Source organism: Etheostoma spectabile, chromosome 12, assembly GCF_008692095.1.
Source record: "Etheostoma spectabile isolate EspeVRDwgs_2016 chromosome 12, UIUC_Espe_1.0, whole genome shotgun sequence".
NCBI lineage: Eukaryota > Metazoa > Chordata > Actinopteri > Perciformes > Percidae > Etheostoma > Etheostoma spectabile.
In genome coordinates, this window is record NC_045744.1 from 16,352,902 (window position 1) to 16,367,071 (window position 14,170).

A 14,170-nucleotide genomic window follows, 5' to 3' on the forward strand; every position below is an offset into this window, starting at 1 on the left:
TTCCTGAGAAAATCCCACATAATTTAATGGACACTGTATTTAACTGAGTAGACTACCAGGGAATAATAAGTGAAGAGATGGTGCAGACATGCTTTCTACAACCTTACCTCACCGTGTTATAGTGTGTAACTACATGGCAACGCTAAAATGTCAAAGACTAATAAGATTAAATTGTCCAAAAACTAATGCAGTTTAAGTAATCCTGTGTGTGTCTGAGAGAGAGAGAGACAGAGCGAGAGAGAGAGCGATTGAGAGAGAGAGAGAGGAGAGAGAGAGAGAGAGAGAGAGAGAGAGAGAGAGAGAGATAGTTTTCTTCAGATTCAAAATATTCCACCACCGTCCTTCTGCATGTTCACTCACACACGAAACGTCTCACAGCACCTTACACTGAGGATGCAGGAAACTTCTCATCTTAATCAACGGATAAGAAGTGTTTTTTTTCTTTTCTGCATTCATTCGCGTGCTGCATCATGAGCGCTGAATGCAGCAGTTTCTACAGCGCTGACGGTGTGTTTGTGGACGGATTCTCATGCCCCAGACCGGGCAATGCCGTTGCCGCTGTCTACTGCTGCGGATTTAATGATGTCAAGTATTGCTGTGACGATCCCAACAGTTTTTTCCCGTATGAGTACGGATACATGTGGTGGCTGAGGTGAGGGCAATTTCCATTTAGCAAAAGTATTTTTTCTCTTTTTATTAGTAGTCATCTCTCTCTCTCTCTCTCTCTCTCTCTCTTTCTCTTTCTCTTCCTCTCTCTCTCTAAAAAAAAAAACACCCCAAAAAATTATCAAGTCACTCATTTGTGAGTCCTTCCCATTCTTAACATGTTGGTAATGCAGTCATGTTCCTTCATGATCAACAGATGAGCGTTTCACTGTGTGCGTTGTTATGAAATGTGGGCAGCAGCTTCTGCTTAAACCCAGAGACACTCTGTGACTCAGCTTGACAAAAAAAATCAAATTACCACTAATGCTGGAGGGCTTTGCACTTACACTGTGTATCCCTGCTCTTGTATAGTTTTTTTTATTTGATCTACTTCTTATTATCTTTCTCTATTTTTATGTATTTATTTCGATCCTTATGTTGGTGCAACACTTGCATTTCTCTTCTGGGGATCAATATATAGGCTTATCCTTTGCTACAACAGTAATAAAAGATAAGCCTATATATTTTTATTTATTTCATTTGTGGATAATATTTTTCCATAGTTGAAAACAATCTTACTATTATGATCAAAGTTCTCAGTACTTCATTTATACTTTAATGCAATATATCACCGCATATCCTTAATTTGAATTTTTTCTTTCAATATTTGATCTTCCCTCTTCCATCCTACTCATCATCCTGTCTCCTCTCCTCTCCTCTCCTCTCCTCTCCTCTCAGTATCGGCGCTCTGGTTGGTCTATCCATTGCAGCAGTGGTCCTCCTTGCCTTCCTCATCACTGTGTGTGTCCTCTGCTACCTTTTCATTGCCACCAAGCCCAGTTGTCTTGACAACGGCCTACCCCTCAGAACGCCAGGTTATTATGTGACTCTCTTACTGTATGTGTACTATGATAACAGGTGTTACTTAGTTTTATTTAAATTTTTCCTCTTACTTGCTGGAATTATCAAGTTTTACATTTAAATGAGATTGTTTTGTGTTTGGTCCATGCGCATAGTAGATGCTGTAATTTTGAACAATGAGCAATTGAACTATTGTCTGTGTGCTTTTCAGCAGGAGATCCCAATGAAGGACCCATTCATGGGAGAGCAACCTGCGTCTCTGGTCCGCAGGGATTCAGGAAACATTTCATGAGCAGGAAACTGGATTGTGACAACCAGCCGCCAGACCCCGAGCTCCTGTTCCAGAGGTGTTTCACAGCTACCGCCTCCGGCCTGAAAGTGGAAAATCCTTCGTAGGCGGCGGAGAGACTTATTGTTAAAAAAAATGAGGCCAGCAGTCCAGAAATCAAGAGAGTCAGTGTGCCTGAAGGTAGAATGTGCTACCAGGGGACTGCTGGGACAAATAATACAAGCTAAAAAAACACTCTGACAGCTTTGAATCAAAATTGCGCAAGTGTACACAATGAAAGCTCTCAAAAACATGCATTCAATTTCTTCAGACACTAAATGTGTTTCAGCATCTTGCAGCAGTAATTAAGAGCATACAGATGGAATGAATTATCCACCATCTTCTTGGCACATAAGGTGATTAAGTGGCCTCAAGAAAGCCAAAGCCTTGTTGAATTATTAAGGCTTATTAAATTATTAAAGGTCCCATGAGATGGTGCTCATTGGGTACTTGTGTATAAACGTTAGGAGTCCTCTAGTAAAATATCTGAAGTCTCTTTCTCGAAATTCCGCCTTGGTGCAGAACTACAGCCACTAGAGCCAGTCCACAATGAGCTTTCCTTAAGATGTGCCATTTCTGAGTCTGTAGCTTTTAAGGAAGAGGGGGCGGGGGGGGGGGGGGGGGGGGGGGGGGGGTGGCCTTGACCAACTCCCACTTTGCACATTTAAAAGCCACGACTGTCTCATGGGTGGGCCAAATTCTCTGGGTTGGCAAAGCAGAGAAAGGGGAGGTAAACAATTCCAGATCGGCCCATCTGAGCTTTCATTTTCTCTGAGGCAGAGCAGGATACCCAGGGCTCGATTTACACCTATCGCCATTTCTAGCCTTTGGGGGACCATAGGCTGGAGAACGCATATTAATGTTAAAAAAACCTCATGAAGTGAAAGTTTCATGCCATTTGACCTTTAAAGGGGCCTGAGGACATAGGACTGTTAAAGGTGCTTTAAGCGATGTCACATGTTTTTTTGGCTAACACATTTTTTGTCACATATAGCAAACATCTCCTCACTATCTGCTAGCTGCCCGTCCCGTGAACACACACTTAGAGCACTTTTAAGACCTAGTTTATACTCAGGATGCACAGTTTCATGTGTGAGTCTGACAAACCAAGACAACAGCAGAGTCTGGGACACACCCTGGTGAAGTAGGGTGCTGTAAACCTCTGACCACATCTGCTACATTTTACTCAGGGATTGGAAGCTGATGAGACCAGAAAAATGACAATGCTGGTAATTAATTCAAGTGCTTAAGATGACAAAACCTCTTGTAATCATGCTTTTTTCCCTCAAGGTCAGTCTGTCTCCTACCAACACTCAGAGCTGTTTCTTTTATATTTTAACCATGACCAATTACAGCCAGAGACACATCAAGGAACTGACTTTTCTTTTTAAAAGATGCATTTTGGCAGTTTTGCCTCCACAGTAATTGACAGCTGCCAGTGAAGCGGCAGACAGGGAAATAGAGAGAGGGTTGTGACAAAGGTCCCCAGCTGGTATGAATTGACTACTTATTGCAAATGGTTGTACACTTTGCTCTTTACAGGGATGGTGCTCTCAAGATAATCGTAGTCGCAACAGGGAATAATAAACATATACATGAACACTGAATCTTATGAAGATTACTTCACAACAAGGACACTATATTTCTAAAGATTATGTGATTAAAGATAAGAATGGCCACTGTCATAATATCTGAGTTGTAAATTCCCACATCTGCTGCTCAAACTAGACTTTCTCGACTATATTTCATAGCTCATCTGAAAGAGACAATAAGCAGGATTTCCTAAAAAAAACAATGTAAAGACTCATACAAAACTAATCTCTCTCAATCATTACTTATGAGCCACTAGAAGTGTGTGGCAGTGTCTGTATCAGCAGTGACCCTGCCCTCTGACCGGATTTTCTTACTTTACTGTGTTGGGGACGGTTCTGGGAGCCAGCCAGGGGCCAGATTGTCACCACCCATCCAAGACAGAGCAACGAAAAATGGAGTACACAGTGCCAAAAAATATAGCGCGCACCATAACTATCATTGAGCTGAAGAGGTCGTGCCAACTTTGAATGTTGCGTTTACAAACCGCAACCAACAAATCCTACTCATTATGCCTTTAAGCCAAAAGCCCCCACCAACGCAGCCTGGTTAGCTTAGCTTTTGGTCTTAACTCCCACTTAACTATAGAGATTGCAGATGAGAAAAAGATTTTATATTTATAATTTCTGTAACAATCATATGGTCCAATTAAAGACAATTCAAATGTACCTTTTTGCTGTGAAGGCATGGTGTGTGATGCACAGGCAGCCTCTGAGACAGTGGTGCTGGTTGAAACTGTAGAAAAACAGCTGAGCTGCCCATCTCATTCTGAGGAGATTCAGTGTAATGTTGTGGTTCATGTGTAGGTAAGAACAGGTTTGCTGAGTGTTGAAAAGAACATCTTATGCTCCTTCATTTTCAGTGAGTTTTTACATGGCCCGCAAACAGCATGATGGACATTACCAACCTACTAGTTTAAAGGCTACTGATACACTGTGAACATGAGTACAAGGATGGAGTTTTTCAGGACAAACACAAAGCTTTGACAGAGCTAAGTCCCTTTATTTCAATGATTCCAAACTGACCAACCTAAGACATACGTTCTATTATTCTATTTTCAAGTCTGACTTCGGTATGTTGGGTACTATTTAAAAAAAACAAAACAAGTAGATCTATCCTTTTATTACTTTTGAGTGAGAAATAAATTACTGTAGACTAAGGGTATGTGGCTATCAAAGTCACGACATTTGGATTATGTTACATTCAAAACTTTTCATAGTAATGGTAACAGAAACTGATACGCTCGCTTGTGCAAATTTCCCTCAGTGGAGCTGGGGAGGAGGGTCTGGAACATGTTTTGGTGGAATGTGTACGTTCAAAGTTTGTTTTAGTTGTGCAACAGAAAACTCAGATTGGACGGCTGGCTGTCTGGATTTACCCTGCAGAGATCTGAGGAGCAGGTAACATGTTAAATGTTGCACCAGCCTTTTAGCTTTTGTCTAAAGAGTTTTGATCACTTTGCATTGTTACTCTATGTAGAAAGGCCGACATAAGAGATCACCAAGCTGCATCCTTGTGGCCCGCTTCTGTATCTACTGGATAGCCAATTTCTTCTTATCACTTTGTGCCCTTGTTTTTGTAACTCAGAACGGTAGCTTAAGTATTTATAGATTAATGCAAAAAGTCATGCCTTGTGTTGAATACATTTTACTTTTGTAATTGTTTTATGGAGAGAGACCTCAATTTTTAAAGGTAACTGTCACGTCTGTTATTTCTTGTTAAAGTTATGAACCTTAAAGCAAAGTAGAACAGCCATTTAACGTTGCTATAATGGGTTACAAGTAACTTTATAAAACTAGGCTGGCATTTTGGGGAAAGTTGTTTCATGTTGTAATCTCATTGCAGTAGGTTGATGAATTCAATGTTTCATTAGTAAATGTCAGCACAAAGCTGTGCTTGGTAATCAATTGTTTATTTCAGTGAATGTTAGTGGAAAACAAGGCTGAGGGCTCAGTCTCTTTTTGTATATTATGTTTGTTTGCCATCTTTCAAACCCATTCCCTGGATGTGCATATAATTTGACACCCTTCTTGAAAGAGAATCAATAAAAGCTGAATCAAAAGATAAAACCTAATTATGCAGTGATGCTGTCATGTAATGGAAATTCATACATTCCAGCTCATACTATGTGTTTGAAGTGAATTTTACCAGGATTTTGATGTACTTGACTCAGATTTACATTATCCTTAAAATAACATGGAAACTGCTAATTGTGGCTTTTATTCTATTATTAACATAAGAAAATCATGACTTAAAGACTGCTGCGAATAAAGCCGCACGTGTTTTGTAAAAATATTTGCTGTTTTATTGGTTTATCTTTAGGTTGTCTCCCCAGCTAAACTGGTGGCGGTTGTGTTGATATTACACAAATCCAGCTGAGCAACTCTTTGCTTTAAAGCCACTGTCACATGTCAGTTGAAGACGAAAAGATCAGATGGGTCAGTGTAAAGGAGGGTTCAGTTTTTGAGGTCGTGAGGATCGGTCAGAATGCATGAGTTGAGCCACAGAGAAGTTTGGTCCATTCAACAGAAGATTTATTTTAGTAAAACTGAATGAGGCAAATGATGTATAACAAACAGAACGGACAGACACAGACGCACATGGGTTGGAGAATCTATTGATGAAGACAGGGGAGGAAAGGAAATAAGGTACAGGAAGTGAGGTAGGTGTGAAAAGCAAATCTCAGAATAAGAGAAATAGGGATGATATTATAAGCAGGAATTGTACTAATAAGCACATCAGAAAATGCTTTCTAAATTTAAAGAAATAACATCTCGTTGGAAATTTTCTGGAATTCTTATTTTAATGATGTTAACTGGCATAGGGCACGGCTTGTTCCTTTTAGATATTGTATCTCAAACAAAGTGAGGAAATCACATTTGAAAATATTGCATAAAAGTACAATACAAACTTGTTTATCTCAAAATTCATGCCAGTTGACAATTATTGCAGTTTTTGCAAGACCGAGCAAGAATCGTCAACTGATCTTTTTATGGTTGTTCATTTTGCATGACATCTTGGAAAAGTTTCGAAAAACACATAGAATCACACTTGAAGGGAGACATATTATTACATATTTTGAATGTAAAGATTGAAATATATGTAATATTGCTAATCTTTTTATTTTATTAGGGAAGTTTCATATTCATAAATCAAAAGTTTTCCAATTCAAGACCTTGCTTTAAACAATTCCAAATTGAAATTGACATATGTTTTGAGTCTCTTAAGTTAGGAACAAATAAGAAAGCTATAACTATTTCTGATATGTACTTCAATCAATTTAATTGAGAACATCTGTCAATCTGTTGTCAATATGCTATATACGTGGTTTGCAAATCAGTCACATTATTATTTACTTTATATTTCCTTTATTATCATTACACTGTTCACTTCATGGTTTTGTTTATATCGTATTTAATACCGTTGTTACCTGATCTTATGTTACATGGGTCGCAATTTCTTTCCTATAACTTTTATGTTTTGAGTTGTGGCATCTGAACGTTTGTAATTTTATTTGTTAATAAAAATGTATTAAAAAAAAGTAAAGAAAAGAGAAATAGGAATCTTTTGTACAGTCAGTGAGACTTTAAATCACACAGTGACACCAAAGCTGCTTTGATCATTTTAATAAGCATTGGCCTTATTTTCTTGTGTAAAATAAAGAATTTAATACAGACACATCAAATGCATAATCTAATCCCTTCTACCTTCATAATGGATAGTTCCCAGTGTGAAACCGGGCTAATTGAATGAAATGAAAGTGAGATAAAAGTGGACTTCAGGAAGAGATCCCCCACTCTTCCCAACCATCACCATACTCAACAGCCCTGTGTCTGCTGTGGAATCCTTCAGGTTTCTGGGATCCACTATATCCCAGGACCTGAAGTGGGAGCCCAACACAGTCACCATCATTAAAAAGGCCCAGCAGAGACTCTACTTCCTGCGCCAGCTCAGGAAGCTCAACCTGCCTAAGGAGCTGCTGGGCCACTTCTACACAGCCATCATCCAGTCTGTCCTCTGCACGTCCATCACTGTCTGGTTTGGATCTGCCACCAAAAATGACAGGAGCAGACTACAACGGACAGTTAGGACTGCAGAAAGGATCATCTGTGCCAACCTGCCCTCCGTCCATGACTTATACACCTCCAGAGTCAGGAAACGGGCAGGAACCATCACTACAGACCCATCTCACCCCGGACACAACCTGTTCCAGCTTCTCCCCTCTGGTAGGCGCTACAGAGCACTGTTCGCCAAAACCAACAGATTCAGGAACAGTTTCTACCCACAAGCCATCTCTCTGATGAACAGCTGACTTCTGACCCACAGTGTCAGGTTCAGTTCTGGTCAATAACACTGTAACACTGTCTATACAGCACCTGTATTATTCCACTTATTTAGTATTACTCATCATTCCCACTCTCACATCTCAATTACATATTTCATTATCTATTCATCATTCTCATTTCGTATTTTTCAGAACTGTTCATATGTTCATACTGTTCATACTGTTCATATTGTAATATAATAACATAATACTATTTTATCCCAGTACCCTTGCACTACGCACATTTAAATAATTGTATTGATCATTTCATTGCACTCATGCCTCTATATTGTTTCTGTTTAGAGTATGTATATATTGTGTATATATTAGTGTGTATATTTCTGTTTTGGTTGATATGTATGTGTAAGCACAGTGTGAGTAACAATGCTCCAAAGACAAATTCCTCGTATGTGTCCTCATACCTGGCAAATAAAGCTGATTCTGATTCTGATTCTGATTCTGATGTAAAGCATTTTGAATTTCCTATTTGCTGAAATGTGCTTTAGAGATAAAGCTGCACTCCCTTGCCTAATAAGAAACCATTTTAATGTATTAGAGTGATGATGAGAACTAACTGTAAAAGTGGAAATGGCCAAGTGCAAAATGTGCACACTAATCAATTAACCCTCAAAATGTCCTCCCGAATGCTTTACACCTTTTTTCCTCTGGGGTTGAAATGACCCCACCTGGTTTGACTGTTATTTAAAGTATACAGTATGAATTGTCAATCAATTCTACCTTTCGTCTTTCTTCAGTTCAACACACTACTATATATTTTTCCATTTGTTTTGGAATTTAGAGCCAATAGACCTTGTTAACATTAAGGTATACCCTGTTTTTGAGTAAAAAAATAAAATGAAACTATGAATTATTTTTTAATCTAACATTATTTTGACTATTTGACTTAGCACGGAGTGGTATAGGTCAAAGTTTAGTGAGGATGCTGTTTTTGAATCGTTTAAATTATTTTAATTACAGCCCATAATTACACAATAAACACACCTGTTGTTCTCTGGGGTCAAAATGACCCCATCTGGTTTTACTTTTATTTAAATAATATTTGGTGGATACTTCACCTAGTTCTGTATTAAGTCTTTAATGACAACTTCCTTCAAACACATTAACACCATTTTTTTTTATTTCATTTGAAATTTAAGGCCAATAAGATAGGTCAAATGGACCTATGTCCTCCATTGGAGGATATGGTGGCTTGTTTCTCTCTCTGCTGTCAACATGCATCATCCGTCACTGGGAGAAATGGAAGACCAGATCAGGGTTTTGTCCTTTTTTATCTTGTTTGAAATTATTTTTGGGGCATTTTTTAGGCCTTTATTGACAGGACAGCTGAAGACATGAAAGGGGAGAGAGGGGGAAATGACATGAAGCAAAGGGCCACAAGTCAGAGTCAAACCTGGGCCCGCTGCGTCAAGGAGTAAACCTCTATGCTGTATATGGGCACCCGCTCTACCAACTGAGCTATCCAGGCGCTTTGACTGGAAATATTCTTCTATCTCAGCTGGGTCCTCTTCCTCACTGATTCTTTCTCATCAGTTGATTTTGTATCTTCATCATAATAGATGCAGTCGTCCACTGCTGACACTTCCACTATTCCAGCTTTGGATTCTACCTCATCCGCTGATTCTTTATCTTCATCATAACAGATGCACTGCTGCACATCTGATACTTCTTCTATAGCAGCTTTAGGTTCTACCTCATCATCAACTTCATCAATTTCCTCCAATTCACACTCATCTTCCATTTCTGCAGCAGGCAATGTTTGGGCTTTTTCAGAGGAAAAAGCAGCATGCGGTCTGTGTGTTGGATCTATCACCTCATCAATATTTTCCTCCTCATCAGTTGATTGCTCCTCCTCATTATGATCAGCATTGTCCTCGTCGTCTGTCTTTTCTTTCATATTAACAAAAATCTCGCAAGCCTCCCGTACAGTATAGAGCTTCTGCCTCCTCATTGTGCTGCCTGTCTCTCTCAGACTAAACTGTGAAATGGCCCAGCACCTGTCAGAAAAGACCTGTTGTGTTGTTTTGTTGTTGTCATAACCATTGCTTGACCCCACTCATCAAACATCCATGATCATTGAACCACTTTGTGCTGCGGGGTCTTTTTGACCCCAAAGGACAACAGAAGTTATGAAATTCTGTAAAACACCCATAATACAATCAATTTACATCAAATTTATTGTTATCATTAAGAGCATAGTAGTAAACAATAACCATTATTTTCAGAACATTTGATGAATAAAAAACATATTTTGATGGCAAAAGATTTCCTTTGGGGTCAGAATGACCCCAGGACAACACGAGGGTTAAGCTCTTTACAGATGTCTGTTGTGACATGGCAGGGTTGATCCTGGTTGGGTTATGGATTGTCAACAACTATCCATAATGACACAAATGTGATTTGATTATTCAGTAAAATAAGTAAAAATCATGGATGAATTTTTTTGACATCCTGACAGATTCAAGATTAAAACGTTACTGTCCCTAAGGGGCAATTTGCTTTGCAGACAGTATAAATACAATACATCATACAAAACACAGCCCAAGATCCACATCTCCTACGCTTTCACTATGGCAGTTGTCCCCTGGGGACAAGTAAAGTGTTCTGAATTGAAAATAAATCATAGAAAAAGAAGACAAAGTAAACACATGAGAACGTAGGCAGCGTGGGGGCAGATTACAAAGAGTGGGATATGATAAATAGATGTGCTTTTATCTATTTTAATGAGCAATTTAATTCTTGACACTACTGCTGTGATCACGCTTATTTCAAAATATCTCTGCCTGTTTAAAAGGAACCTTTGCACAAGACTACAATGAGATATTATAAGATTTAATACGATATATACTGGCAGATGTGTGTATGTGTCTTAAGCAGTTTATGCTTTCAAGAAAAAACGATTGATACTTGATAGAATGACTTGAATTTAAAATCTCATTCATCTTACTGGAAAATATGTAACTTTTAGTGAATGGACTACTGGAAATCAATTTCACTTGAACTTTGCAGGAATTTATTAAATGTCACAGGTTGAAACTTAGGTTTCTTAAGCAATGTACACAGTTTAAGAAATGCTGATTTTGAAGACGTCACTTTCGTTCGTACATCTAGTAAATAGAAAACTAAGGACTGAGGGACCATGCACAAATTGTTATCATTATTTTTTTTTTTGCAGAGGGGAGGGTAGTCCGACTTTTAACGAAGATCAGTTTCAGGATCTTTTTGCGAGAGTGCGTCAGGCCTGACAACAAAATGTAACAATACAGTAATCAAGTCTGAAACAGATGCATGAATTGGGTTCTCTGCATAAGCTGTGGACAGAAAAAGAAATAGAGAATTTTAGCTATGTTGCCAAGGTGATTAAAAGCATAAAAAAGCTGGTGTTTTTCTAAATGATCACTACACCACTTTACTGTGATTATAGACATCCCTCGTGAATCACTGCTCTGTTCTTGGTAAAGACAAGTGTGTAAAATGAGATGTTAAGATTGTAAGTACCACAGGTTTTGTGAAGACTTCCTCCCACGGGCAAAAAGATGATAGCTGAATATGCACTAATAATGAATCAGACCAAGTACACCTGGAATCATGGCAGCGCTATTCAACCAGCCCTTCTCCCAGCACCACTAATGAAAGACTTATGATTAGTGGGAGGTGGTTGAAGAAAGAAAAAAAATCTTTCTATGAGAGAAAAATCCACTGACGCAATGTAAAGCCTGGGTTTTATCATCTCAATGATCTTATGTAAAATCCCTTAACAAATTGTAAATTGATGCAGATGCCCTCCATTAACATATGTCAGCACATAAACTCGGTGGAGTGCTTTTGTTTCACGCATCGTATGTGATTACAGTGACACTATCTGGCCTCAGAGCACAGATGCAACCGTTTAGCCAAAGGCTTTCTTTGTCCTTGTCATTACATTTTTTAACTACTTCTAATTTTAAAGGGTAGATTGTGGATATAAGATTATTATGCTATTACTCACAATAAACATACTGAATGAAAATAAAAACATTGTTGCATTCACTTCTAACTGGAATGGTGAGTGAAAAAGAAATTAGGAGAAGAAATGGATGACAAACCTAATAGAGTTACTTATTAACATCTCTGTCTTAAGAGCGTGGTGCAGGTAGGATGGTATTATGGTATGTCCAGCAACCTTTGCCCAGCAAGTCCCATTATTTCCTCAGAAGGAGCAGGAAGACAAAAACAGCAGCTAAAAGACATACACTCTGTCATTTATCCTATTTTATTCAGGTAAGTCATTTTAGACATTGTGTGTGTGTGGGTGTGTTTGTGTGTGTGTGTTGTTGTTGTTGTTGTAAACTGTGTACATTTTTCAGTACTATATGTGCCTCTGTATCCTGTATATTACCTTTGTACTGCTGCCTCAAATTGAATGTTTCAGCCAAAATATAAAAAATGGATATACTACATTTCTTCTATCTGGACCAAGTATTGACATCCATGTAACATACTGTATGTGTATTTAAAGTTACTTAGCTAGCGGTTCAGGACTATAATCATAAACATTGCCCATGAGCTGGCAAGACTATGAGACTCTGTGTTTCTGAGTGAAAAGAGGTGTTTTTGTTCAGGTCAAATCTGTGAAAAGGCTCTTTCCTGAGCCACAAGAGAGGTGTTTATTGGATTGGTTGAAAACACATCATTAGCTTTTTGAATCAAATCTTAAAACAGGAAATACAAATTAGAATGTAATAGATCTCCAATACGTCCGATCAGATCTGAACATGCTTTGAACATTTAGATAATGTTAACCCTCTAATAATCCAGTGTCAGTTTTAAATTTATAGACAGTCTCAAGACATTGGAACAAGAGTGTAATGGCCATGAAATATAAAACTGCAGGTGTCAGGAAGTCTCATCATCAGCCATACATTAAAGGAGGGATTCACATTTTTTAATGTCTGTCTATAAACAACACTGCCAATCCCATATGTACACTGAGAGATATTGGTTTCTTTGATTTATCCTCTCCATACTGGATTTGAAAAGATCCCTTCTGAATGCAAAGTAAGAGATGTGGGACAAAATCACCTTCTCATTATCATGATCATCTATATGTTTCATCCATAGTTGTGTATTTGTTTTGTGCAAATTTCCCTCCTTGTGTTTCCCTACATAACATTTATTTCTTGCTAAACTAAGGGATTGTAACACCAAAGGGAAATATTATACCCCAAAATGACCTAAATGTTTACAACACCCTCTTATGCTCTTCAGTAGATGTAATCACTAAATGAGGATTTCTTTAGGTTTTTCCCTCAGGACGCAGACATGGGCCGGTGGAGCTGCAGCCCCTTTGTGGTGTTTGTTCTTTGTGGCGCTTTTATCATAGAAGCACATCAGGCTTCTATATCTGATGTCGGGGGGCAAAAAGACGCGCAAAGACATCTTCTGATGGAAGAAGACAATCACACCAACACTACAGATACTGAAAATTATAGTAAGCAACAAACTTTACCATCATCCAACTATTTACAACCATGTGGGTTGGAGGAACATTGAACTCTATAACACTCCAGCAACAGGAAATAATTTGAATGCACTGATGTTGACCTCTGTAGCTATTTATAGCTACATGTACTGTGCTGTATTTGCAATATAAATGTTTTCTGGCTGTGTTCACAGGGGCAGTCGATCCTGACGAGAGCCCAAAGTCGGTGACGTATTCCTATCTGGCTGCAGGTCTGGGCACAGTCCTCACCATTTCACTCCTCATCGTGATGTCTGTTAAGTTTCGCCTCTTCCATCGCTTCCTGGCTAGCTACAGACACTCTCTGCTCCAAGAGGCTGATGGAGTCAGCCAGTATGGCCAGGATGAGCCATCCTTCCCTAACAGTGTAGTGGGTAGAATGGGAGTGGTTGGAGGGATTCCAGAGGGCTGGATGACGATGATGATGGCTTCATTGAGGATAACTATATCCAGGCCAGTGAGAAAGACAGGGCAAAGAGAGAGAGAGAGGAAGAGGGGGAGGAAGGGATAGAAGACAGCGATGATGATCTTCAATTTACTATAGGGTGATTAAATAAAGGGAGACTTCATCAAAAACAGCTGGTTTCCAACTGAGATAAAAAATGACCATTTAAAGAAGCTTTTGACAGCAAAACAGTGATTGCTCACCTTTCTGGCTTGTAACTTCCTAATCAATCATTGCATACTTGCAACCTCTCACATATTGCATGTGTCTATGATCTGTGAAGTCTAAGTTCCACTCAAAGAGTCAAATAATCTGTTTGTATTATATTGTATAATTTGAACAATTGTGAGACCAGAATAGGCAAAACTCTAGATGTCACAATAAAAAAGACAAAGAGACAGGCAACGTTTTGACTGGACTGGGTCTTCATTAGATGCCACATTTCTCTTAGCTATTTTC

The 14,170-nt window shown here is 38.8% G+C and overlaps 1 protein-coding gene across 2 annotated transcripts; it reads left to right on the forward strand.

The window, feature by feature from the left end:
* Window positions 1-274: 274 nt before the first annotated feature.
* On the forward strand, window positions 275-2,009 carry LOC116699695 (protein shisa-like-2A). 2 transcript variants are annotated; one of them, XM_032532400.1, is made up of 3 exons: window positions 275-652; window positions 1,384-1,520; window positions 1,721-2,009. In XM_032532400.1, the coding sequence occupies exons 1-3, from the start codon at window positions 471-473 to the stop codon at window positions 1,900-1,902; spliced, it is 501 nt and encodes a 166-aa protein (XP_032388291.1). In that variant the 5' UTR covers window positions 275-470; the 3' UTR covers window positions 1,903-2,009. The 2 variants fall into 2 exon arrangements, with proteins under 2 accessions (XP_032388291.1, XP_032388290.1); XM_032532399.1 differs by having other exon boundaries at window positions 277-652; window positions 1,718-2,009.
* Window positions 2,010-14,170: the final 12,161 nt, after the last annotated feature.